Here is a 27,607-nt window from a genome sequence, read left to right as displayed (position 1 = left end):
ATACTGAAGACAATGCGAGGGGCAAGTCACTTTCTTGATTAACGACGCACCCCTCAAAAGATTAAATCCTGCTTAATCGTGATTATTTTGATTAAATTCAATTTAATCACGATCATGTTAATTAAATCACATTTAATCATGAATAAATGATTAAATCTGAATAAAATGATTAAATCTGATTAAAATTATTAAATCGTGATTAGTATGATTAAATCGCGATTAGAAATTTAGAACGAGAATCAAACACAATTGCGATAGAACCATCCATATTAATAATTAATATTAAATAATCGTACTTTAGTTTCGATTTTAGTTATAAAATCTCTATTCAACCGATTATATTGATTAAATCGTGATTATAATGATAAAAATGATTAAGTCGTGATTAAAATGTTTAAATTTAATTAAAATTATTAAATCTGATTAATAAGAGTAGATCATGATTAATAAGATTAGATCATGATTAGAATGATTAAATCTCGTTTAAATCGTGACTAGATTGATTAAATCGTAATTATATTTTCTAATCTTGAGTAGGGGCGTACTCCTGTAATCCCAAGCGTCTGGGAGGCAGAGTTTGTGGATGGCCGTGTGAGGACGACCACCAATCCCCCAACGGGTGGTCGGAATACTTCCGCCACGGGTGTCCCCACCCCTGTCCCCACGTATCCCCCCGTTGGCGTGGCCGTTACACATATCTCGCCCTGATTAATCAGGTGGACGAGCGGACTGAATTTGTCCCACACGTTACAATCCCGAATAAAAAAAAAATTACTTGAAGACGACGAGCGTGTGTACTTTTAGTATTTATATAAATATTTTCAGTGTTATTTAAAATCAATTGAACAATATTACAATTTAACGTATTGAATTATTGATCATAGGACACATAACACTCGTGCTTCATTGTGCTCGGGTGAATGAAATCATGAATAATCATATTTATTGTATAATAAGAGATAAAAAGATATAAAGGTTAGTAAAATTTTAAATTTATAATACTTTTTTAATCAAAATATCCGAGAAAATCATCTTTTGGCCACTAAAATTACGAAATCATGGGAAAGATAAAGAAAAATATTGCGAATCAATTACAAAGCTACATATATTTTGGCATTTTTTCTTTTTGTCAAAGTTAAATATTTTTCGAATAGACACGAATTGTTCACTGACTTGTGATTTCGTAAAATAATATTAGGATTTGGTTATTTCAATGTTCATAATCCGATTACTAGGCGAGTAAATTTAAGTGGAAATCCAAGCCGTACAAGTACAAAACAATTCGAGTTAAATTTAGCGATAGTGAAATTTCAAAATAAAACCTAAAAACATACACTAAATGAATTTCTGGAATTTTTGAAGAAATTTCCTAATCTAGAAAACGGACACAAATTAAGAGTATCATTCATGGACCAAAAAGCACGATTTTCCGGTAATTTGTGGCATTTCAATTTTTGGAACAATCCTGTGATAATGTGGTTCGTTTTTCTAAGCCTATATAAAGTTTCGAAGGAACTATTTAATTTTATATGCTTAAATGAGAATCAAAATAGTGGTAAAATGTATAACCAAGTGTGAGGAGACTACACAAGCAACTCTAATAACTCTTCATCAAAATGTCAAACAACCCATGTGAATTACTGAAGGATTTGACCAATACTTTTGTCATTGGTGGTAAAAGTGAAATTTATTTCCAATTAAACTAGAAAAATTCCCATACATATATTTTTTAATTTAAAAAATATAATTAAAGCTGAACAACTCTGGCACCTTTCCTACTCTCAACTCCCTTATTTTTGGCATAAGAACAATATATAAAACCACGCTGATACATTTAATGGTTTCCGATGCTTTCACACCAACAGATTATTTAACTGCATAAGCTGTTGGAATAGTTTCCGTAAACATGGTTTTTGCGTTAACTTTGATTGAAGGTGCCACCTGAATTAATGGCTGACTTCTACCTACGGTGATCCCTTGAGTATAAGCCTTGGAAAAAACTATATGTGAACAGATAATCCTATTTCCATTTTTCTTCGACGATTTGTACTTGTTACACTTTATCCTTTTGGTTTTTTTTCCACTATTGCAAACCTCGTTCTGTATAACCTGAATTTAATCTATTACTAGTTTGAAATAAATTTGTTATTCTACCATTTTATCTTCCAGGGTATAATCGATAAATCAACATTTAGTGTTGAAGTTGATAGTCGAACAAAATTCTCTGAGAAGGTAAAGTGAAGACTTGACGCATGGCTTCCTATACAAACGAAGGACCCGGCTTTTATCGAAAGACAAGGTGACACTTCCTTATTTGTCATTTTTTTTATATAAACGTTGGAAAAGTTATTTGCTTTCAAATGCGTTTCGCGCGAATATATTTTCAAACTCGCCACTTAGCTCTTGAAATAGAAATACACTTTCAGTTTTAAAGCTTCTCTTAATTTTAATTACCAGTAATTTAATTCGTTTCTTTAGCGCAATTTTTCAGGTTTGTACTTCTTTTCATATATCGTATATTAGTTTTATTCCTTTCTGTTATTAAAGATAGGGTGACTATTCAAAATTTTCTTTTTAGAAACCGTTGGCTTAAAGGGCTTGCCACCACCCTCCTACGCATCGTAACCCGGCCACCTGATTTAGAGGCATTAAAAGTCGCTAGATGACTTTGACCTAAGGTGGTGTTTTAGCGGTTTTTGCATTACAGTCCATAAGTGGTTCTTATTAACTTGAACTTTTCGTGCATTATATCATCCACCACTATTCCACTATTTTGGCTTTCCCTTTCTACCTAACGATATTTTAAGTAAATACGTCAATCATTTTGCTCAGCTTCAGTTGCATCATTCGCGCTTTGCAATATACTTTAAAAGGTAACTCTGTGACGCTTTCACAGACAAAGAGGAGAGAGATAACCGCATTTTCTCCGGCTGATAGTCTCTCTAAAATAACGTAATTTTTTTGCTTCAAAAACTTCATTTTTTGGGTGTTAGCAGCTTAATTATTAAACTTTGAACACAAACGGGCCATTCTTGATTTCTGACGACTTAAAATACATTTACAGAATTAAAATACGACACGTGATTGACCTTAAAAAGCGATGGTTAAAAAGGCGAAGGGTCTCTCAAAGTATGTTGACTATTGAGATAAGGGACTTAGAAGCGCAACAGGCAAAACAGGTTAAACTATCACCGAGATAGTAATCTCTAAATAATATCCCCAAGACTAACTATCCACGAGACAATCTTTCCCCTCCCAGAAGAGGCTAGTAACCTACAGACTATATCACTAAACAAACTTTTTCAGAATTTTGGAAATAATATCCACTTCTGCCGGTAAAAGAAGTATATAGCTAACCACGTGTTGAAGAAGCCACCGATACGGTTGGCTTTAATAGCATTTTAAGGTAAAACAAATGTTAATTTTACTAAACCAATATTATAGTTTAACTTGAATAAAACATTTCAATCACGATTACAACACCATAGTACACAGATTGTTGTATAAGTATTACAGTTTTCCTTTTCAGGCACATAGTGGCCTTTTTTAGTAGTTTTCGCTCATCATTTAATCAACTTAGCAGTTTTCTAATTAAGAAATAATTTTCATTGGTCGTGAATTTATTACAAAAACTTTAAATGGCGTTAATGTTTTAAGTTCTTTTTTTAGGTGAATAAATTTTGAAATCGCCACCGGAATATTCGAACTTTATCGCACATCCAAAAATATTAAAGGTAAACAATAAAGACAGCCATATGTACAGCCTGGAAAGCAAAACGGTAATGCCAATAAAATTATTTTTATTCATTGGTGTTGTAATCTTGATTGAAAGTTTTATTCAAATTAAGTGAAAATATAGGTGTTAAAAACCCACGCTTAGGAATATATTTAGTGCAACAGCTTTTAAAAGCACTAAAATCTTTGGGGACGTTTTCGATCGCTAAACTTAACCCTACAAAATTCAGGAAATACAATTTTCTACGTTTAAAATTTAAAAGTGGATACTACATGTTTTCATTACAAAAAAAAACAATAATGTTTTAGGAAAATGTTTAATAATCTAAATGTAAACAAATTAAATTTAAAACAAATTTCACTTGCTTTCTGCGATGGATTATGACTTGAGTAGATTGTTTGTTTTTTCGGAAGAGCAACCTATCTGTAAATTGTTCTTGTCTATATTAATCGGTCAAAAAGGTTTTGAAAAAACTCAACAATTGAAAAGTCCGGTTTATTTACTTAATAGTATAAAATATCAGTGACGTAAAAATCTTTTGGAAAATTTCAATTTACAAGCTTAATGAACAAAACTTAGCAAAACTTATAAAACGCAACAATACCGTTATTGCATAAAGAAAATTAAGAGTTCGGTGTTTGGTAAGTAGGGTCAGTTTGTAAAAATTCATGGCTATTTTTTCCCAATTTAATTTTCTGGAAATTGTTATTCCTTTGCCCTTATTTGTTTAACATTTGAAGACGTCTTCTGCACGACATAACCGTGCACGTTCCAACTGCGAGAATAACTGACCATTTTATCAACCGGAAAAATCCGGGTACTGAAGGCAAATGCTTCTCCAGGAATGATGGTTCAACAGGAACCGGCTTCACGTCCTTTTGCAAAAACAAATGTTAATAATTTTAACTGTGAAACGTGATTTATTTTTAGATATCTATACAAGAAGACATTGTGCGCTGTTAATGAACTGAGTAGGACCTATTTGTTCGGGCCAAGAAAGCTTCTTTGCTATGATCATTTCCTTAGCAAATTTATTACTTTCGTAAGTATGAAATTGGGTGAATAAAAATTACCAACTTTAGTCTTCAGCTCAAATTACAAATGCCAACAAAAAATGAATTGTTTTAGATCACCTGGTCCTTAACATTAGTAAAAAGTTATTTTTCTATAAAAATCATTAATTGCAGTTTCCTTAAATCGAGAAGGACAATTATACTTTAAGCACTAAATTAGCATAAGTAGTCTCGATTAAAAAAAATCAAATTTCATAATTTGAAAGGTGACAAATAGTTGGGAGCAGAAAATGACCAAGCACACTTACTTGCGAAGGCGGTTCCACTCTCCAAATCATTCTCTCCGGGATAAGTCCAAGTTCGCGCATTGTCTCTCGGGCTGCCCTTTCACCAGCTTGGATTCCGCCTTCGATGTACCCGCTCCATTTGGTCGCGGTCTCAGTGCCAGCAAAGAACATGCGACCTATCGGTTTCCTCAAATGCCTTATGAGAGAGCCCATATTGAAACGGTTCATTCGTTAGCAAATGGAATGAAGATAGTCAAATCACGAATGAACACGCACCTGCCATACTCGGACAATAGGCCCGGTGGACACATGGAAGTGTAACAGCCACCAGAATACTGTTCGGCCGCCCAGCTATACTCTTCGTAGTGAATTGGCTAAAAGAATAACATTACTTATGGGCTTGCGTTTAATGGCTTTAGGCCTAAGGTGGTGCCTTGGGTATTAGCCTAGCTGATTATTATTATTATCAATATACGTTACAAGTCCTAGCATATGTACGGTTAAGCCCAAACTTTAAAAACAACCTTTACGTTTTAATATTTTTGTTCCCATGGGGCAGCCGACGTGGGGACATACGCTATTAGAATCAAATTATCACATACCTGCAACACTTCGTCCATCCTCATTACTTTGTGGAAACTGTTGATCAAAAGTGCCAATCTCTCCTCCTTCGTTCGAGAGAGTAAACGCCTGCATTTATCAGCGCAGATAAATCTGTCAAGAACACACGTAGAAATCGTTGACTTATTTAATAAAGTTACTTGTAATTTACCATGTGTAATTGTAATTTGTAAGCAATGTATATGTATATATATATCAATCGATATAAAAAGGAAATAGCATACCCAACTAAAGCGGGATGCGTGCCGTCTGGTTTGGTGTCATCTAATACGAAAATTGATGGATGTTCCTCATTACCCTCAATCATAAGAGAACCACAGAAACCTGGAAAACAAACAATGTTAATCCTATATCCCACAACACGCTATAGCTCTACAGATCGATTATTACTTCAAGTGAAGGGCGTGAAATTTGAAATAATTTTCAATATACTTCATTTGTGCAATAACATTTAAAATAAAAAGTAAATACATTCGGACTAGGCATTTATCTACCTTTGGGTCTCCAAAAATTTGTCTGGAAATATATCATTATTTTAAAAACTGATCCCATGGGCATTCTTTGAATTAATTGATTTCTTTCGGCTGGTAAGGGAGGGTCGTAGTGGATTTTCATTTGCATCGGAGGAGGCAGAGCCTGAATAACGTACAAGGCCTAAAAGAAAAAGATGCAATTTTTAGGAATCAGGTAATTAAGTTCAAATCTTAATGTCACCTAAATCAACTGATAATTGATTTTCATATTCGGCTACTTCCAAATTTTTGGATCACTTAAACACTGTGCAGTCTCCCCACTCTCTCCCTTGTACTGTTACTACCATTTTGGAAACACGTTTACTTTCAGTCATATATATTTAATAAAATATCCTTTGTTTGAACCACCTGTCTCAAGCTCTCCCTAACCTTTCGGATTTCCCAATCAGATATAGTTAAATCACTTAACCCAAATTCAAATGCCTCTAAATTATCATAACCGGAAATCAACTCGATATAAGTGTTGAACTAAATCTGAGATAAAGAGTTCGTGTTAGTACTAAGGCAGAGGTGGGCCAGTTATTCCCAGAAAGCGGGTTTGACTGAGTTCAGGAAAAAGAGTGCCGGATGAGTTAAGCAAAAACCGTTAAGGTCAGTTATAAAAATTAAAGTTCCTGTTGTAAATAAATCCTCTACAAATAATGCAACAAATTTATAACGATAAGTTATAAGTTTCCATAATTTGATTTGTTTCATGCAAAATACACCTTAACAAAAATGTGTCGTACATGGTGAAATTGAATTAAAAAAAATTGACTCTATTAATAAAAACAAATATTTGTTATTTTCCATGAATAATAATTTTGTGTAAATTGTAGTATAAAAACAACGAAAGATTTATATTTTGATAAAATTTCCATATTTGTAACCTTACACGTATAAATATAATTTACCGCTATAACAATCTCAATTTAGAAACGGTCAATATGAATACGTATATTCAGTTTATTTTCCAATCTGATTTGGTCAAAAGCAAGCTTTTCTCGCTAATTTAACTATTTAGCTGGTACTTTCATTCAGCTAGGTGTTAATCTGTTATTGCAATGAATATCGTCTTACTTTATATGTTTGCCCGTCCAACGTAGTTACCGTGACCCCACTATCATTTTGTTGAATACGTATCACTGGTTTTTCAAGTATTACTTTACCTAAAAAATATTTTAAAATGAAAACGTTAGCTCGACAGCATAATAATTGTTTTAAGTACAGTTTTCAAATAATTCAGCCCTCGCGGTAACATTTAATAACAGTTGTACAGGAGTACTAGCGCTTATCCTCCTAACCGCGTTACGTATCTTTTAAATGGCCACTAGTTCTTAATTAATTAATAGTTTTTATTTTATATTTATTTACTATAGCAACTAGTTTACCTGTGAGTTTTTCCGCAATTTTGTTACTAATTTGTTGCATGCCTCCCACAAATTTTCTTTCCTGGAAATGAAAAGTTTAATCTAATATATATTTTTTTATTAATTTAGGAATAAGTTATACCTGTCCTCCGTTAGAAGTCGAAATAATTTTTTGCACTCCTCCGCACTGCTTCACGTACCAAAGAAACCAAAGCAAAGAGGCCTCGTACGGTTCGGATGTTACGCATATGTTAATAAATAGTGTCGCCAAGCTCTTGCAAGATCTGCAAAGTCAAAAAGGGATAAGTACTTAACGTTTAAAAACATAGAAAGAGAAACGGGCGATAAAAACCTACTCGGTATAGCACGTTTTATTTATAAATTCTTTGAATGTCATTGAATCCCATTCTTTGGCCTTTGGAGCATCCCATGGTGCGTCTGCAGGAATCTAAATATGAATTTAAGATTATCATAGGGACCACTAAGTAAAGGTGTTCTATAGTGCGATAAAACATTAAATAGACTGCAATAGGATTTCACTACTTTCAGACTAGATAGATCACGATGAATACGAGCCAGAATGGGTTTAAAACTCAAGCGGGAATAAAATTAAATAGTGTTTATTAGTTAATTATAGTTTATGTTTTGTTCTGACTTAATTATTCTAAGGATGTAGCCATGGGGGAAGGACAACCATCCCACTACCTTAATTCTCAGAATAAGCAAATTTGAGTTCTTTTTGGAACGCTCTTGAGTTTGGAAAAGTTCCACTATAATTCAAAGTTCAACTCACCCATCCACTCCCCTACCCCCCCCCCCTCCGAAAGATTTCACAACATCCCTGAAAATGTCTTTTTCCAAATCAAGTGTCGTCTTTAGATCCACATCGATATATATATCGAGGGGGATCTATTGCAATTGTCGTTGTTAGAATTAGTTAGCGGAGATTTGGTGGCCCCATTTAATCCGACCCTCCTCATGTCTCTGGCTGATTTTTACTTATCGGATAAGTTTTTTTTTTCTATTTTAAACCTCCTTCAGCCATTTACATTCGATATCAGTTTCAGTGTCGTAAACTACTTAGGGGCCCACCTGTACCCCCTTTCCCGATTTTGGTCATTTTTCTAAAAAAAATGCCACGACTTAGATATCTTTTTATTGCAGTGACATATGAACGCCGTTTTTTTTTCAGGAAAACTGAATAGGGTTACCGCTACCTGAGAAACCAAGTTCCGCGGGTTAAAATTAGTTAGCGGAGATTTGGTGTCCCCTATAATTCAACCCATCTCGCGTCTGTGGGGAATTTTTACGCAGCGTGTAATTTTTGATAGAAGTGACTTATCGGATTAGTTTTTGTAATATTTTAAACCTCCTTCAACCATTTACATTCGATATCAATTTCAGTGCCGTTAACTACTTAGGGGCCCAACTGTACCCCTTTTCCCGATTTTGGGCATTTTTCTATAAAAAAAAACACCGACTTAGATATCTTTTTATTGGAGGAAAATATCAACGCCGTTTTTTTCAGGAACACTTTATAGGGTTACCGCTACCTGAGAAACCAAGTTCCGCGGGTTAAAATTAGTTAGCGGATATTTGGTGGCCCCTACAATCCAACACCCCTCGCGTCTGTGGCGATTTTTTACGCAGCGTGTAATTTTTGATAGAAGTGACTTATCGGATTTGTTTTTATTATATTTTAAACCTCCTTCAACCATTCACATTCGATATCAATTTCAGTGCCGTTAACTACTTAGGGGCCCAACTGTACCCCTTTTCCCGATTTTGGGCATTTTTCTATAAAAAAGCACCGACTTACATATCTTTTTATTGGAGGGAAATATCAACGCCGTTATTTTCAGGATCACTTAATAGGGTTACCGCTACCTGAAAAATTAAGTTCCGCGGGTTAAAATTAGTTAGCGGAGATTTGGTGTCCCCTATAATTCGACCCCTCTCGCGTCTGTGGGGAAGTTTTACGCAGCGTGTAATTTTTGATAGAAGTGACTTATCGGATTAGTTTTTGTAATATTTTAAACCTCCTTCAACCATTTACATTCGATATCAATTTCAGTGCCGTTAACTACTTAGGGGCCCACCTGTACCCCCTTTCCCGATTTTGGTCATTTTTCTAAAAAAAATGCCACGACTTAGATATCTTTTTATTGCAGTGACATATCAACGCCGTTTTTTCCAGGAAAACTAAATAGGATTACAGCTACCTGAGAAACCAAGTTCCGCGGGTTAAAATTAGTTAGCGGATATTTGGTGGCCCCTACAATCCAACCCCCTCGCGTCTGTGGCGAATTTTTACGCAGCGTGTAATTTTTTATAGAAGTGACTTATCGGATTTGTTTTTATTATATTTTAAAACTCCTTCAACCATTCACATTCGATATCAATTTCAGTGCCGTTAACTACTTAGGGGCCCAACTGTACCCCTTTTCCCGATTTTGGGCATTTTTCTATAAAAAAAGCACCGACTTAGATATTTTTTTATTGGAGGGAAATATCAACGCCGTCTTTTTCAGGAACACTTTATAGGGTTACCGCTACCTGAGAAACCAAGTTCCGCGGGTTAAAATTAGTTAGCGGATAATTGGTGGCCCCTACAATCCAACCCCCCTCGCGTCTGTGGCGATTTTTTACGCAGCGTGTAATTTTTGATAGAAGTGACTTATCGGATTTGTTTTTATTATATTTTAAACCTCCTTCAACCATTCACATTCGATATAACTTTCAGTGCCGTTAACTACTTAGGGGTCCAACTGTACCCCTTTTCCCGATTTTGGGCATTTTTCTATAAAAAAAGCACCGACTTAGATATCATTTTATTGGAGTGACATATCAACGCCGTTTTTTTTTTCAGGAACACTTAGTAGGGTTACCGCTACCTGAGCAACCAAGTTCCGCGAGTTAAAATTAGTTAGCGGAGATTTGGTGGCCCCTATAATCAGACCCCCCTCGCGTCTGTGGCGAATTTTTACGCAGCGTGTAATTTTTGATACAAGTGACTTATCGGATTATTTTTTTTTCATATTTTAAACCTCCTGCAACCATTACTTTTTATTGGAGTGACATATTAACGCCGTTTTTTTTTCAGGATCACTTTATAGGGTTACCGCTACCTGCGAAACCAAAGTAACAAATAAGTGTAACACTCAACGTCTTACCAGAAGTGTGGCGAGAAGTTATAAATAAGTGTAACAATAATTTTTTTAAAATTCTATTAAAATATGGCCATAACAATAACGTATTACCAGGAGAATGAGAAGCTTTAGATATTAGACGGCAAGATGCAAGATTAATGAACTAAACCAGTGTCGTCCCACTGGCAATGGACGAAGGGGGTATGTTCGGTCCCCGAAGAAAAACAAAACTCATAAGCTCCGGCGAAAGTGAGATTTATCTTCAACAACTAATCCTATAAATGTCAATATTAGCAAGAATGCATGGAGACACTAAGAACCATGAAAAAGTGAAATGTGGGCAACATTAAGTTATACTTCTCAGTTTTTGGGGAATTGACTGGTGCCCTCTACTGTTTACATTTTCAAATAGTCATAGAAAATGGAGTCTCTCATATCTAGTGAAGTTTTATTACACAAGAAAAATATTAAAACTCGCGAAGAAATTAATAACGATGTAAAATTTTTAAAGCGATTGGATCATAGACAAGTAATTACAAAATCAAATGTAATCTTAGAAAGCCAAATTTATTTAAAAGAAAATAATTATGAATTATCTTCAAAACTTTGGCCTGAAACTCTAAGGCCTAAGGCCCAAGATTTAGATTCTAATAGTGTTAGCTTCTATGACTGTTTTGCTATTTGCCTTTTAGAGTTATAATATTTCAGTCATCAAATTCCATAATGTTCTTACCTTGAGTGTCTGCATTAACCCTTGGAATACGTGGCAAATAAACATGGTTTAATAGTGTAATTACAATAGAAAAGCTGCCTGGATTTGTGTTGTAAATTAAACAGATATTTAAATCGCCAAAGTTGGCCTTCTCAATTGACGTTTTGATAATTAATTCGATTAAATTAGGGGACAGTTTGAAATCAGGATTCGCCCTTGGCCCTTACATAGCTACCTCCGTTTTTGAATCTTCAATCAGAGCGGGGGGATATATCCCACTTTGGTATTTTCCAGATGGCGCTAATGACGGATTTTAGGGGGTTTACATTTTGAGAAGTATAACATGACGGCAGCATTCATAGTTCTTAGTACTTCCACGCGTTCTTGATATCAGGTCGTTGATTAGGTATTGTTCCCCCCTAAATAACTAAACCAGTATCATTCCGCTGGCAATAGTCGAGGGGTATTTCCGGTCCTCGAATGAAAAAAAGATGCGTAGGCCTAGGCTTCCACGAAAGTGAGATTTCACTTCACCATTTCAGGAAATAACTTTTTCCCATGTGATGTGTCCCACATGAAATTTGTCCTTTCGATGTGGATCTAATATTACGGCCTTGGCCAACTTGTTAATTTTAATTTTCCGTTAGGAATTTGGCGGAATTGAGGAGCTTGTGTAGAAGATTTCTCAAGTGAGGATACTGGAAGATTTACCCGTACGAAGTTTCCAAATGTTCGAGCATACGCTATGCGCATTCATATTCAAATGACGACCTATCAAAAAGTGTACAATGCACTGGCATCACTATTGTTTTTTAGGAGCCGTTTGGCAGGTACTGGGGTGCTAGACTTAAGCCTACTCAGGTTATTAGTTTAACCTCGGCCTTATTAATGTACTTCGTACAGGCACGTTTCGTTGGCATTAGCTTTTTCTTATCCCTCTACCAACGAAATAGCTTACCTATATTTGCGCATGTGAGAAGAAAACCTGGTATGGCTATGCACTGCCACATGCTCAGATAAAGTTGCTCATTTATTCGACGGTAGAGGGTACTTTTAAATGTAGTCGAAACGTAAAACAATTTTCCATAAGTCAAAATAATTTTCTCAAGACAACAACCATATTGGAGTAAATATTTTCATTGCCGATTAGCAAAGTATTGTTTGGTGACTTTAAACTTTAATGCCATTTCTACAGGTTCTGTGACTTGGTAACCTGATTCTATTTTCAAAAAAGTATAGAATTTCTATCTAACTATTGCAAAATTTTTATTTCGCCGCTACAAGGCATTTTTTGCACAAGGAAAAACCATTTGATTAGGTTTCTTCTTTCTGTCTCTGATTTTAAAATAAAGCGGTTGCAAGGATTGTTTTCGACCAATAGTAATCCACAGACACAGATAAAATAGCCCTAGTGAAGAACTTTTCGTGTGAAATCTTATCAACTTCTATCGAGATGTTAAGTTAACCTTAACTATATTAGGAAAACGTTCAACACCATGAGCTAATTTATGAAACGTGATTTAATAGTGATAGTACACAAACTTTATTACAAAGTACCGATATAACGAGAGCTTTAATTTAAGCCTTTCCACCCGATCCCACCCTAGGTCAACCCAAGGTAAATTACAGTCATTTCGCTACCGCCACTACTAGAAGTAGTGTAATATTGCCGGTTCTGGCGGGTAATATGTAAACAATGATCGCTCGAAATTTGAACGCCATGTAAAGATTGTATTTTCCCTTGAACCTAATCTATGATTCGAGGCCTTTCGATTTTATTACGTATCTAGTCTTTGGTTGGCGGCCATTTTGATATTTTCTTACTTGCCTAGTCTAGGGCTGACGCTCATTTTGCTTTTCTTACTTACCTAACTAAGGGTTGGCAGTTCTTTTATTGTGTATGGGATAAATAAGCTTACAACTAAATTAAAACAAAGAAAGTTATTTTAACACAATAACGAGCATCAAATAATACTTTGAGTTACTAAAAGGGTAATGATATTGAAAATTAAACTTTATTATTGAATGATGCAATATCGTAATTTCCAAATGCCAGTGTTTCAATTCCATCTATAACATATATCTTACTATCAAAAAAGCCTTGTGAACCGAGGTGTTGCGCTCATTTTTGTATTTTTTTCTATTTTGAACTAGTCGTATGTCTTGTAGTCTTCATCTTCTACGATCAATAAATGAATCCTTCTAAGCTCCTCGCATATATTTTCGCTATCATAAAGTCGATTTATTTCATTCTCATATGCACCTTTTTCCACTGGATGTAAAGCTGCTAAAATGAACCACATGTAGCAACCAATTCTTTAAATATAATTTTGTTTAGTAGTTCCCCAGATATTTTTCACATCATTTAAAAGTTTTCAAAATTTTAAATCATGTGAAAAATATCTGGGGAACTACTAAGCAAAATATATTTAAAGAATTGGCGGGTCACGGAGAGGGGGTGTCTTGGGAATCCTTGTGGCCAAAGGTATCCTTAGTTCCCCCTCCGTTGTTTTCTCTATTTACAGTTCTCTCGCTTTTGGGATTAGCGAGTCCCCGACTTCTTGATTTAACCCCTTCGCGAACCCTGTCTCTCTTTTCCCCCAGCTCCACTATTTTATTGTCGGTCCGAATTGAGGGTTGCCAATTACCAAGTTCGGAGAATTTATATATTGTAGAGTATTTCTTAAAGTGTCATATTTATGGTGTAATGTATGGCTGGCGTCTTGTTGGCGCCAGATTTGACAATATTCTAACCAAAGATTTATGAGGAATGCAACGGCGTACACTTTGTGTTTCACCGACGGTGGGAACAAAGTTATCACAATGAGCACCAGGACGCTATGGTCGTGATTGGAGGAATCCATCCAGTGAATTTGGAAACTAGGTCACCGATTGGGTGAAAGGTGACCAACATCACGAACCACGTGATCTGGTTCGGAACAAAACCAGGAAGTTGTTGGATTTTCAAGAGAGTTCCCGACTGGGTCTCACCTTGTCTCGAAAGGTGAGGATAACTGAGCCCCCAAAGCCGGAGGTTCAGAAACTAAAAGAGAAGGATGAACAACCCCGACCGCGAAGTGCGGAAAAAGTGAACGGACTCGCGGGGCTAGATAAGTTCATGGTCGGAATGGCCAGATCGTAGCGAATGTGCGCGTATCCCATGGAACCAAGAAGTGCGGATAAGGACGCCAATAAGTATGGACCTCCAACACGGACCAATCATATAAGTATTTAGTTATACCTCAGAGTGGCTACGGCGCTCAGACAATTTTAATTTAATAATGTTGCGATTTGCTTTGGTTATTGTCATATTATTATACCGTTTCTTTTTATTTGTTTAACCTATTCTAATGACTGTAATTGCTTGTTTTATTTTATTCTCCCTAATTAAACGTTAACTTCTAATATTTGTAAATCTATCACATGGCAATCCTCAATTTAATTATAAGCATACCCCTAGACACCCTATGCAACCTCGCTAACCCCACCAGTAAAGTTACGCGAGAGGGAGGACCACGTAGTTGAAGTGAATGTAGGTTTGGTCGCCGGGTTTCCTTTAGGCTAGGAATAGCGACTTGGGTTTAAAAGTAAATCCCCTACACACACGAAACACTTACTGTCCTCGTTTTGAATATTTATTAGCGCTTTCTTTTTCCGCAACTCCTAAGGAAATATGGTGAAGTTGCTACAAGAACTCCTCCCCTGGCGTAAACCGTTGACTTAGAGTATCATCCTTGAAGGCTTATATACCATTTAACACCACGTAATGTTTCCAATTGTTTTGAAAGGATATCTCTAAATCTTTCGGAAGCCTGAGAGTAGGTATTAAACTTCTTCAATTCGTTGTCACCAATTGGAAAAAATAATACAATTTTGTAAAAGTTTAAGCAATGCACGATTTATCGTAAAGTCGACTTCAGGATGAAATTCATCATCCGGTGGAATCGGGTGACGGTTTCCAGTCAGCTTCTGCGGAGCGTGGGCCGCATCAAGTTACCGAGGTTTCTTATAATCTGGCACATATAGATTATGCCGACGCTTGTAACGACTTAGGCCAGATGCGGAACGGAAGTCACTAGCACATTCATCACACATCCATGACTAGACATTGCTAGTTCTAGAATATAAATACCAAGGAAATATTTTATAAAGTGCGAAATTAAATCTAATATTTTATTTAATTTTATATAAAGTAATATAAATAATAAAATTAGGATTGCTACATTAAATTATAAATTTATTCTTAAAAAAACTATTTGAAAACATTTAATATGTAAAAAAAGGATTATTTAACTCGTAAAAAACCCCATATTTTAAAAATAAAAAATATATAAAGTTATTCCAATCAGTTAAAAACAAGTTTAAATAAATTGCATAGTGCTTTTTTGATAATTACAGTGATGTTTAAAAGCAAACCACGGTTCTATCAAAAATATAATTTTTTTTAACTAGCAAGAAAACTATTTTAATAGATGATTTGATGCTATAGGCGGCACTGGAAAATAACACACACAATATTTAAAGTATAAAGCATTATAAAAATTATAAATTTTACATTATATTTATGGTATTAAGTATTTTTTGTGATAGTTAAATTCCAAAAGTGGTTGGTATTAGATTATAAGATAGTCTCAGAAGTGCTATGAATGACAACTTTAGGAATTTAACTATCACAAAAAATACTAATACCCTTTTAAACATTTTTTGTGATAGTTAAATTCCAAAAGTCATTCATATCACTTGTAAGATTATCAGATAATCTAATAGCAAACACTTTTGGAATTTAACTATCACAAAAATTCTTAAGTCCTTAAAACATATTTAGTCTTCCGTTTATGATAATTTAATTTTTTTATATTTATTTAAAAACTACAAACTTTGCGAAATAATAAAAATGGTTTTTTGAATTTGCAAAACTATTTATTTTATTTAGTTTAATTTAACATTATATGTCATATTGATAATAATTTATTACTAATATTATTTATTTTTTTTAATGCTAGTTTTATTTTTCTATTTACTTAAGGCATTTTTCTAGCTTTTTAATAAATTGATTATCTTTCGGGGCGATGCTTTTAATAGTGTTAGCATAATTAAATGTTATTTTTATTTATAATGTTGCTAACTCAATTTTTATTTAGGTCTAGCAAAGCTGTTTGTCTATGATTACATATATCCTTAATATTTTAAAGAAAAATATATATTTAATTGTTACATATTAATAGACCAACTTAAAACAATGCATCTTAAGTAAGTTAAAAATTTCTTATATTAGATTAACAGATTTATGCAATATTCCAGTTTATTTATTGCGATTTTCACTAGTTTATTTATTGCAATTTGTACTAGTTTAATACTTTTTATCCTCATGTTGTAACTACTAATATAGTGTTAAATGTTGGTTTTGTATTTTGTGTTTCTAGGAAGTATAAATACAGAAAATAATTATGCATATAAACTTTCTATTTACGCATTTGCGTGTGTTAAAGGTACCTAATTTTTTTAAATAACCCAATATATGTAACTAATTTATATCCTTTCTTTATAAACTAAATAAACTAACCTAATTTTCGTACATTAAGTTATTTCAACTAATAAACAATCAGAGTGCCCTATATTGTTTATTAGTTTTACTGATATCGGCAGATTTCCGAGGATAGCCAGAGTTCCTACACAGTACTGATAAGCCCCAAAAGGGCGAAACCGGTCTACTGTTGGAATCTCTGGCTGAAATTTTGACTTTTGGTTATTTCAACTACCTTTATTGACTCAAGTAAATACCATAAATATTATGTAAAAACTATAATTAAAACATAATGCTTTATACTTTTAGTATTTTGTGTGTAATTTCCCATTGCCGCCGATAGATGGCATCAAAGCATGCTAAAAAAATCTTTCTGATAGACTTGCTTTTAAACATCACGGGAATTATCAAAAAAATGTTAATAACACGACCATGCAATTTATTTAAACTTTTTTTAAATGATTTGAATATCTTGATATTTTTATTTTTTTAATTACATATGTACTTTTTTAAGTGTTAAATACTGTTTTTTTTTTAAATAAATAGAGTTTTTTCAAATACAGTTATTGTTTTAAGTATAACTGTATAGTTTAATGAAGGTATTCTAATTTTATTACTTATATTAATTTATATTTAAATTAATCAAATCTTTTGGGTTTAATTTCGCACTTTATAGAATAATTGATTGGTATTTTTATTATAGAATTAGCAATGTAGAATAAGAAGGGTGGGAAAGTTTTCCTGTATGATGAATGTGGAAGTGACTTCCGTTCTGGCCTGATCGTCACAAGCGTTGGCATAATCTATATGCCCCAGAATATAAGAAACTCCATTAACTTGATGATTTTTAATAACCATTTTTCTCAATGGCATGATAAAATATTTATATTGGGGGCTTATAGATATAATTGCATTAATCATTCAACACAAAAATTGAGTTTAATCAACATATAGAGGCGGCCCATGCTCCGCAGAAGCTGACTGGAAACCGTTACCATATTCCACCGGATGATGAATTTCATCCATATGTCGACTTTACTATAACTCGTTCATTGAGTGGAGCAGTTACAAATTATACTTTTAATTACAAGTGGTGAAAACGAATTGAAGATGGTATAAATGTTCCACGCAAGATAAAGGATATCCTTTCAAAACAATTGGAAACATTGCAAGGTATCAAATGGTATATAAGCCTTCAAGGAAAATACTCCAAGGCAACGGTTCGCAAAAATAGAAAAATCAATGCAAGAGTATGAGAGCGAAGGTAGTGGCTGCCCAGGTAGCAAAATAACGTTTGTAAAATGGTCAATATTTGGTTTTTGGTCAAAATAACGTTTAATGATTATTATCTCACTAATTATAAACGTTTATATTTAGTAAAATATTGACCTCTTTTAGAACTCATGTTTTCATCAAAATAGTTAGGTTGAAAAAACCACGTTATTTACATTATATTTATCACATTCAAAAACGTCACTTTTAATGTGGATATTAAGGTTAAAATAACGTTATATTATTTAGCTTTTTAAGGATATATCTTTTGACAAACATGAGACGTTATGTTTTTTGCTATCAACTAATTTTTTAATCTAACTAATAATAAAAGTTTATATTTAGTTAAATATTAACCACTTCTTAAACATGTTTTAATAAAAATTTTCTAATTAAAACATGTTATAGAAGTGGTTAATATTTAACTAAATATAAACTGTATTTATATGTTTGTTTGTCCGCTATAGGAATCTACAGTTTTCAACCTAGGTCGACCAAATTTGGTATACTATCTCATGGTACCCTGACTGTGGTTTTCAACGGTTACGGTCGGCAAAACATCTTTAATTAATTGGATTAATTTAAAAATTAGGTATATCCGCTATACACAAGATACTACACTTTGGGCTTAGCCAAAAGACCGAGTTTCTTCATTCTTTGGCCCTACAGACGGAAAACGATTAAAGTAATGTTTTTTAAAAGCCTTCTTCTATAGACACTAGGCCTTATGATAAAAAGGAAATTATTGTGTTATCAACGTATAATTGTTTAAATTTGGATAAATCAGTTGGTTATATGGGGTACGGTGCCATGCGTGGAGAGAGTTACCCCACCGTTGTACTTTCAAATTGATTGTGATAATGTTGGTCACTGCCGCTGGTTATTAGGTAATTGCCTGCACTGTTTGGTGAAAGGGAAAAAATTCTTTAGTGCTGTATATCCCCGGGAAATATAGGGTACCCTATCTAGTTAAGTAATTTACACAATGTTCAAAACTGACGTTTAATCGACTTTAGTCCCATAACGTTTATATTAGGTTCAATATGCATCGTCTAATAGTTTTATTAACATTTCATATTGACGTTTAATAGACGTTAATCAAATAACGTTTATACTTGGGTTTCTGTTAGTATTAAAAGACTTAATATCAACCGTTTTATAAACCGTCTATTTTGGTGACATCGTCAACCATTTCATAACGTTTACCTCTCAACATAGTTTCAACGATTCACAAACGGTTTATCAACGAGATTTTGCTACCTGGGATGGACCCTTGAATAACTTTTCTATGTAGAATTAACCTTGGTTCCATAGAAACCAGTAAATGGTCAGTTCGTTTTGAATATTTATTCATATTTAAGATTAAAAATGGTATCATTCATTCCCGTGCCTCAGGAGCTGCAGATTAAGAAAGCGCTAATGAATATTCAAAACGAGGACATTTAGTGCTTCGTGTGGTCCATTTTGGCAGCTTTATATCCCGTGGGAAAAGATGCCCATATAGTGAGGAAATACCTTCAGTATGAGGATGAACTTGATCTCAGTGGTATATCTTTCCCAATGAAGATAAAAACAGTTGGAAAGTTTGAGAAACAAAACAATCTGTCAGTCAACAATTTTGCACATGATGATAAAATATATCCACTTTCTGATAGCGAAAATATATGCGGGGAACTTAAAAGGGTTGATTTGTTGGTGGTAGCAGATGAAGACGAAAAGACATACGACTAGTTCATAATAGAAAACAATAAAAAAATGAGCGCATCACCTCATTTCACAAGAGCTAAAAATTTTAATGAAAATCACGTTAGAATAGACAAGGCGAAGAAAAATTAATGAAATAATTTATTTTGTTCAAAATTTTGTATACTATTTCCAATTATTTTTAACTAAGATGCTGCCTAATCGACCAATATATGTCGGATTTTGTATATTGCTTCAAGTTATTTTGAATAAGAATGCAGCTTAATCAACCAATATATGTCGGATTTAGTATTCTTGATGTCAGAAAAACCTGCATGTATGCATTTCATTATAATGAGATAATGAGGCGCTTTGCATCAAAAGCAAAGCTGTGTTTCACGGACACTGACTCGCTATGTTATCTGCTTGAGACCGATGATATTTACAATGACATGGCAACGTCTACCCATCTTCATGATTTTTCAGACTATCCTAAAGATCATTTAGTGAATCTATCAAAAAACAACTCTGATTTATGAAAGATGAATTGTGTTTGTCTCAAACCAAAAACGTACTCGCTACAGAGTGACAATGGAGACAAGAATACTGCCAAAGACGTTGACAGACATTTTGTCAAGAAAAATATAAAACACAACTAATACCGGGAATGCTTAACGTTAGCGAACACCAACAAAATAGCAGCACAAAATCTTAAGCTATATATACTACTAAAATCGCGAGATATGTTTTAGATGGAATGTTACTGTGTTAAAATAATTGTCATGGTGTTAATAAAAAAAATTAAAATTGGATTTTTAATATAGGTTTAAGCTTTTTTATCCCATAAACAATAAAAGAACTGCCAACCCTTAGTTAGGTATGTAAAAAAGCAAAATCCCTGTAAACCCTTGATTAGATTAGTAAGAAATAATCAATGACTAGACAAGTCGAAAAACAAAATGGCCAACCACCCTAGACTAGGTAATTAAGTAAGACAAAATCAAAATGGCCACCAACCAAAGGCTAAATACTTAATAAAACCAAATGGACTCGAATCATAGTTTAGGTTCAAGGGAAAATACAATCTTTACATGGCATTCAAATTTCGAGCGATCATTGTTTTCATTTTACCAGCCCAAACCGGCAATATTACTTCGAAGTTTCATTTAAATCAAGGAATACTTCTGCGTATTGTTCCATACCAGAGTGACTGAGAAAAATCATATCACCTCGGGTAGGAATCGAACCTACGACCTTTGGGTTACCGTCCCAACGCCACTACCATTGGACTACCGAGGCTACGAATAATCAGGCCTCGGACATCCAATTTAAGAATGACTCGATCTGGTTCACATTATTGACGGGATATATTTAACCCGTTGTTGACGGTGCCGTAGCATTTAACGTCAACTAATTTATTATAGTTGTTGAATCACTATTTAGCAGAAGTAAATTTTTAATTAATACCTTAATAATGAATCGAGGGATATCACTTCGTTTGCGGCTGCAATGCCTTAAACACCATAACACGGTGGTTTTGGCCTATTGTTATAGTATACATTTGCTTACCTCTTCTCCCATTTGATCGACGGTTCGGAAGAAATTATTGATGTCCAAGTATAAAATGGGGTTGTACGTCGGTGGCAATCCTCCACCGTAAAACGTTGACCTCCAACCCTAAAAATTATATGTTCGGAAATAGTAAATCTCTTTGTTGACTTCTAATAATTAACTCCAATCAATATACAAATGACTAACGTATCTATAGGAGATGATAGCATCTTCCTCGTTGACTTTGTAGTTCTCAACCTTCAGTTCTTTGGCCATCCTCAGCAAGTGATCTTGCGTTGGTCCCACGTAGGCTCCTCCCACGTCGGCATATTTCACTTTGTCGTTCTAAACCAAATAATTCAATAAATACTTCGTCCTATTATGAAACAGTTGGAAGGCAACTTTCCAAAACTGCATACAAAGAGGCTAATAATGCACTGCTATTATTTTAGAAAATATTGCATATTTAGGTGAATAATTGAGTTAATAATTTTGTGTACGTAAAAAAATACTAATTATGAATAAATTAATGATAAGTTATAGATAAGGTGACTTTTTAAAGAGAACTGTGTGAATATTGTAGTTTCCAGGAAAACGTCCCAGGGATGTCTTGGCTAGAGGAAGTTTTCTAATCCGTTTCCACTTCCTCAAAAAAAATTCAAACTATTTAGCGAGCTAGTTAAATTCCGAAGAGATTAAGTTTTTGATTGCAAAGCGTAATATCCGTTTTCTTTGGTATTTCATTACCCATATCGTGTACGTTCTTCCACCGACTCTGTTGCGAGCTTCCAGTACCAGAACATTTACGCTGTTCTCGTCGAGCCATTTCGCCGCACTCAAACCTGTAATACCAAGTAACACGCGACTTCAAATATTATTATTAATAGAGGACTGACTGCTTAAGACATTAAAAACAATAGGCTTAATGACTTCCATTTCACAAAATCATCAATTTAACCTTAGACCTAGAGGCCTGCGCCGATCTGATATGGGTCGGCGGCGGCGTTTGACCCAAAACATACCGGTGGCGGCGGCTTACGCCGGCGTTAAGGCTTACGTCTTCGGCGTGGTCAAAATGACCGGTGGCGGCGGCGGCGTACGCCGGCGTTTGAAACAATTTTAGAGCTATTTATTGTAGCGACAGTTTAAAAAACACGCGACCAGAAGGGTAAGGCAAATACCAACTCGTACTAGTCCATGGACTAATTAATGTACATCGCAGGGACACCCGTTCCTGAATATTTGCTTCGGGCGATTGTTAAATGTGTGCTCTGGCGGCGGAGTTAGCAACTAACTAACTAATGATAACCGGGGAAGAAGGAAAAGGGGTGAGGGGAGGGAAAATACAAATGTAGCTCAGCAGCTGGAAAACACGTGGGACTGGCTCAATTTGTAAAACGTTTGTTTTAATGTTTTAATGTGCGAAGCACATTAATTAGTCCATGGTCCTTCAGAGGTAGGCCACTGGCCTGACGCCAAACGACAACCAAAATTATTCTCAGTTATATGCCGGGTCGAAATTCGGTTGAAAGCTCGATATTGGCTTTTTAATTCTTTGGTCGTGCTCCACGATAACGCTCTGCAGTGGCGTAGACAAGGAGGGTTCAATGTCAACCCCCTGGGCCATCCTTGACTATACTATATTGACACCCCCTTCTCGACACCCCTCTTAATATTAACATTCTTGGACCCCCTTTGACGAATTTCAGGCTACGCCACTGACGCTCTGAGCCTTCCAATCAGAAATAAATCCGACTTACGAATAATATCATTTTTGCTGCACGGTGAACATACATACATTGCTATTTTGATATGCTATTTTCAATTTAGATATAATTTAAGGTATTATGATGTGATTTTATAAACGAATTGGACGTCTAAAATGCAGTATATCAAATGCTTCATTTATTGAATTTAAAGTATAAAAATATTATCAGTCTCGGATTAGCCATAGAGGTAACCTGCCTGATGGCGTGGATCCCATGAACCGTTCATGAAGTGGGCCTCCGTAAACATGGTAGCGTTATAGTTGTTAAAGCTGGGACCCTTAGTCTCCTAGCAACCAAAAAATATTAGCCCCAGTCCGCCACTGATTATTATAATGCAATTTTAGAAAACATATCGATAAACCAAGCAACATTTAAATTTAAATATTATTAATATGTGGATAAGCCTTGGTTATATTAGTGACCCTCTCTATAGCCAAAATAGCAATGCTGGAATCTATTGACGCTAACATTGTAAGTGAAAATGCTATTACTCTGCGTCGACCGCAATCCGAAAACCAAAATTTGACGTTCGACGTCGTGTTCAAATGTAGTTATTTTCGCGTAAATGAAAACCAAGCTTAATAAACAAAAACAAAGTGTATAACGAAAAAATGGAAACGGCAGCGCGGTGGCGGCGGCGGCGTGCGCCGATTTTCGAACAATCGGCGGCGGCGCGATCGCCGCGTTCAAAAATTATCGGCGGCGGGGGCGTTTAGGGGTGGCGCAAGCCTCTACTTAGACCCATTTCAATCAACACAAAACAATTCCCACCTAAAATTCAACGAACTAGTTTACCAGAGAGCACTAACAAACATTACTTTCCAACATGCGCCTGTTATATCACAAAACATTAAGGGTAGATGCTTTGCCACATACGTTTTTTGATCACCTACAGACTGGTACCTGTAGTAAATTTTCATATCCAATTTGAAGATTAGAATTCCCATAACCAAAATATCAAATATGGTTTATGCTATTTCCATTGTTCCTTATAGTCAAGAATAATATTTTTTTCCATTTCTATAACATTGAGGTTATATTTTCAATTGAAATTAAAGTTTTATATAAAATCTAGTGGTATGTGTCAAGTTTATTGGAACACATACCTTAAAATATCTTTTCTACCCCTGTTTTATTAGAATTGTGCTTAAATTTTATCTATAGAGGATATTTACTATTGAATGTTTGTTATGTAATCAGCTATCGAATTGTAAATGTATTTCGGAAAACTGTGAATATTAACTGTTTTATTTTAGTAAAATTAAACCTTAATATAAATTCAAGAATTTTTTTATGAAATGCAGTTTAAATGTGTCAATTTCAATCGCGACCTTGGCCATGCTTAAATAATCAGCGGCGTCTAGTGAAAATAAACCCTATCAGCTCTTTTGATTTGATATAATAAGTTAAGGTTTTGAAGACGCGGTGGATAGTAACACCGAAGAAAGGCGATATGGTCTTAAAAAAATAGCGTCTAGTAACTATCAACTGACAATCGATTTAATGTACTTTGTTAGTTATTAAGTTACTTTTAAATATTTTTATAAGTTGAAAGTCGTTCTTATCGCACTCTCTCACAGGAAAGAAATAATGCTATTAAATTCGCATTTGAAAAGAAGTGCGTGTCCTCTTTAAAGAATTGAGCATTGACCGAATAGGAAGAGACACACTTCGGATAATTGTGTCACTTGTTTATAAATGTTACTGTTCAAGCATTTCTTACTCTTTTGTGCATTTGCTTCTACTAAATATATTTACAGTATATTTCTCAGTTTTTAAACGACGTATGGACTTAAGATACGACCAAAAAAGACATGGCTACAATCTCGAAGAAATTTCAAGCGCATATAAATTAGAACGAATGTAACTTAAAAATTGTTTTGGTTTTTTTTAAGAACTTTCCACGGCTTTGACGTTTTTATTTACGTAGCCTTGAATGACGTTCTATGAGTCGTCTGATCATTTTTTCAGATCTCACTTAGAAGGGCACGAATTTTGCAATTGAAAAAATCCACAGAAAGTCTATGGACATAAATGTTGTGAATTTCTGAATATTCCCCAATTTTTCTTTTTATAAATTCAGCTACGCTTGCTGAACTTGTTTTTATGTTGCTCTTACGTCACTATGTCATAGCTTTATTAGAATAGTTTTGACACGCGTGGTTTGCACGCGCACTCGAAAAACCGAGGTTTCTCGCGCCCTAAACGCGAGCTCCTAATATTATGAAAGTTAAAGTTGTGACGTAGTAGCTACATTCAAACAAGAAAGCCACGTTAATTTATACAAACACCAATTGTTTTCTGTATTTCGGTTCTTATAAGTTCAATGTTTAAGCTTTTATGGGTTTGGATTTTATTTAATGGAAATAAATTACTGCCAAGCCTAAAAATGGTTTTTGCGCAGGTTGCAATGCGTAATATGTAATGACATAAGGAATTTTAAGTAAAACAACAGTGGCAGTATTAAAGGTAAAAATTAAAAGGAATTATTAATTTCAATATAGAATATTTTGTAAAAGATATAATAATAATAATAAAAATGAAAATGGGGTATGGAAAGCTAGCTAAATACAATAGATATAATTAAATGTTGGTTTTAAAAATGCTCATTATCATTAACGTTGTCAATTAGAGACCTATTACAATTGAGATAGCGCGTAAAAAAATGCGCTTACCGCTGATCCCGGCTCCAACAACTATCACTTGCGTTTCGGTCGAAGGCATTTCGCGAACTGTGATATCGTATTTTTAAATTCCGATTCGGATGTTTTCCGAGTACGCGCTGTAACTGTCTTCTATATTTGATATCACCTGATGTCTCAATATATTTTAAATCGAAATGAAAGTTCTTACGTTACTTGAACGAAATTTATAAATGAAACCCGCGTGCGAAGAAAAGTAAAGGAAGAGCTGCTCTCCCACTCAACAGCGATGTCGAAACTGGCAGGAAGCCAACACTTGAGGCCTCAGTCTCTCGTACCTTAATATAGGAACGCCTATTTAGTTCAACGCGAGAAGTGCGTGTGGCGCTACAGGCGTTAGATAAAGACACTTTCGCTATCGGAATAATATAAGTTCAAGATTAAGGTGGTCTTTATATATCTTGTCAATTGAATATTTCTCATAGCCGTATAGAGAACGAATGCGGTACATTATCGATAAACTAAGGAATCAAGGTTCCTGGGAAAGCTTTTCGAATCTTCTCGGTGTAATTAGAAGTTTTGAATTGCGAAAATTCTTTATTTTTAACGCCAAACATTTGTATGACCTTCCAGCGTTAAATGTACAGTAACTGCCATAAGGTTCTAGATGTGTGATTCGAAATATGTTTTAACCTCATGTAGTCCTGTACATCATTCAAAAAATCATAAAACTAAAAATATTTTATTGCTTTCTGATTTTAAGCAAGTGCCACGCATCCATTGACATCACTCGTTTACCTCGAAACTCTATTCGTCAATAAGGCGATATTTTAATTTTTTAAATAATGGGCAATTTTTGCTCAGAATTTTTAAAAACCGAAAAAATATTTAAATATTTCGAAACCAAAATGTCCAGAAACGTATGTCCGCGACTGTACCTTCTATAAATTAAAAAGGATTAATGGTAACCCCCCCCCCCAGACTAGAGTATTATTGGGACCCTCGCTGACCTTGCCTATCCTGGTCTCGGTCCCCCTTACTTTTCGGGACTCCTACACTTAAACCTCTTGGTTAATCCGCCCGCATTTCTTTATTTCTGTTTAAATATACCAAACAGCATTATAATATCAAAAACTTATATAAACCCTATTAACAGTCTCAGAAAACAAATAACATTCTTGAAGATGACCGGCAATACTTTTCCTTAAGTAGGGTACACAACGGCGAAATTGAAAGCATGAAACGCAGTCCTGTAGGATTTTATGTTTGTCTTATCATTGTGATTTTTGTCATGTATGAGTAAAATCATTTTTTAAAGTTATAAATTTCGGGCTGTCAATAACAAAAAATCGATATTTAAAGGCTTTGATCAACACATGAACATTGCAATCTTGTTGTTAACAGGTCACCTCATTCGTTTACAATTAATATGCCATGAGTGTGTTATATCATCAATTAATCAATTTAGAGTTTTGGTAAAACCATTACTTTTTCAACTATATCTCCAAAAATATGAAATGGTATTTAATAACTTTTCACCCTCCTCATGCACTAACATAAGCTTAGTTTAAGCCAAATAATTACTTAAAAGTAATTGTTTTAAATAGGTTTCTTGGTTAAATCCAATTTTATTATGATGATAAAACAATAAGAAATTATATACAGGGTGTTTCAAAAGATTATGCAAAAATTTTAACGATGTAGGCTGCAACAAGCCCAAAACCAAGCAGCAGGGCAATGGGAACATTAAGGTTTGGGTTCGCGTG

At 34.5% G+C, this 27,607-nt stretch overlaps 1 protein-coding gene and 1 non-coding gene across 2 annotated transcripts; both read right to left on the bottom strand.

Annotated features, from left to right (window-relative positions):
* Window positions 1–4,105: 4,105 nt before the first annotated feature.
* Window positions 4,106–26,134, bottom strand: LOC149942913 (amine oxidase [flavin-containing] B-like). Its single transcript, XM_090178077.1, has 14 exons — window positions 25,875–26,134; window positions 22,178–22,272; window positions 21,638–21,775; window positions 21,449–21,556; window positions 7,896–7,987; window positions 7,682–7,823; window positions 7,561–7,621; window positions 7,250–7,338; window positions 6,152–6,311; window positions 5,882–5,981; window positions 5,639–5,750; window positions 5,313–5,410; window positions 5,058–5,232; window positions 4,106–4,611 (listed from the first exon to the last, which is right to left on the bottom strand). Exons 1-14 carry the CDS (start codon window positions 25,921–25,923, stop codon window positions 4,456–4,458), a joined length of 1,575 nt encoding a protein of 524 aa, XP_090034203.1. The 5' UTR covers window positions 25,924–26,134; the 3' UTR covers window positions 4,106–4,455.
* Window positions 21,106–21,178, bottom strand: TRNAT-GGU (transfer RNA threonine (anticodon GGU)). Its single transcript has one exon. It is a non-coding gene; the product is annotated as a tRNA-Thr (tRNA).
* Window positions 26,135–27,607: the final 1,473 nt, after the last annotated feature.

The sequence above is a fragment of the Leiobunum rupestre genome, chromosome 6 (genome assembly GCF_980474605.1).
Source record: "Leiobunum rupestre chromosome 6, qqLeiRupe1.1.hap1, whole genome shotgun sequence".
Classification (NCBI taxonomy): domain Eukaryota; kingdom Metazoa; phylum Arthropoda; class Arachnida; order Opiliones; family Sclerosomatidae; genus Leiobunum; species Leiobunum rupestre.
Note: the sequence above shows the minus strand (reverse complement) of the source record. Positions and strands in the feature narration are given on the sequence as shown.

What these genes read in the sequence shown, in the direction of transcription:
- LOC149942913 (XM_090178077.1), bottom strand. Translation starts at nt 25,923, where the DNA reads ATGCCTTCGACCGAAACGCAAGTGATAGTTGTTGGAGCCGGGATCAGC. An exon ending in CGACTTCTAACGGAGGACAG is followed by an intron (nt 7,622 to 7,681) that starts GTATAACTTATT and finishes TTTCATTTCCAG; the next exon opens with GAAAGAAAATTTGTGGGAGG. An exon ending in CTATTGTCCGAGTATGGCAG is followed by an intron (nt 5,233 to 5,312) that starts GTGCGTGTTCAT and finishes CTCTCTCATAAG; the next exon opens with GCATTTGAGGAAACCGATAG.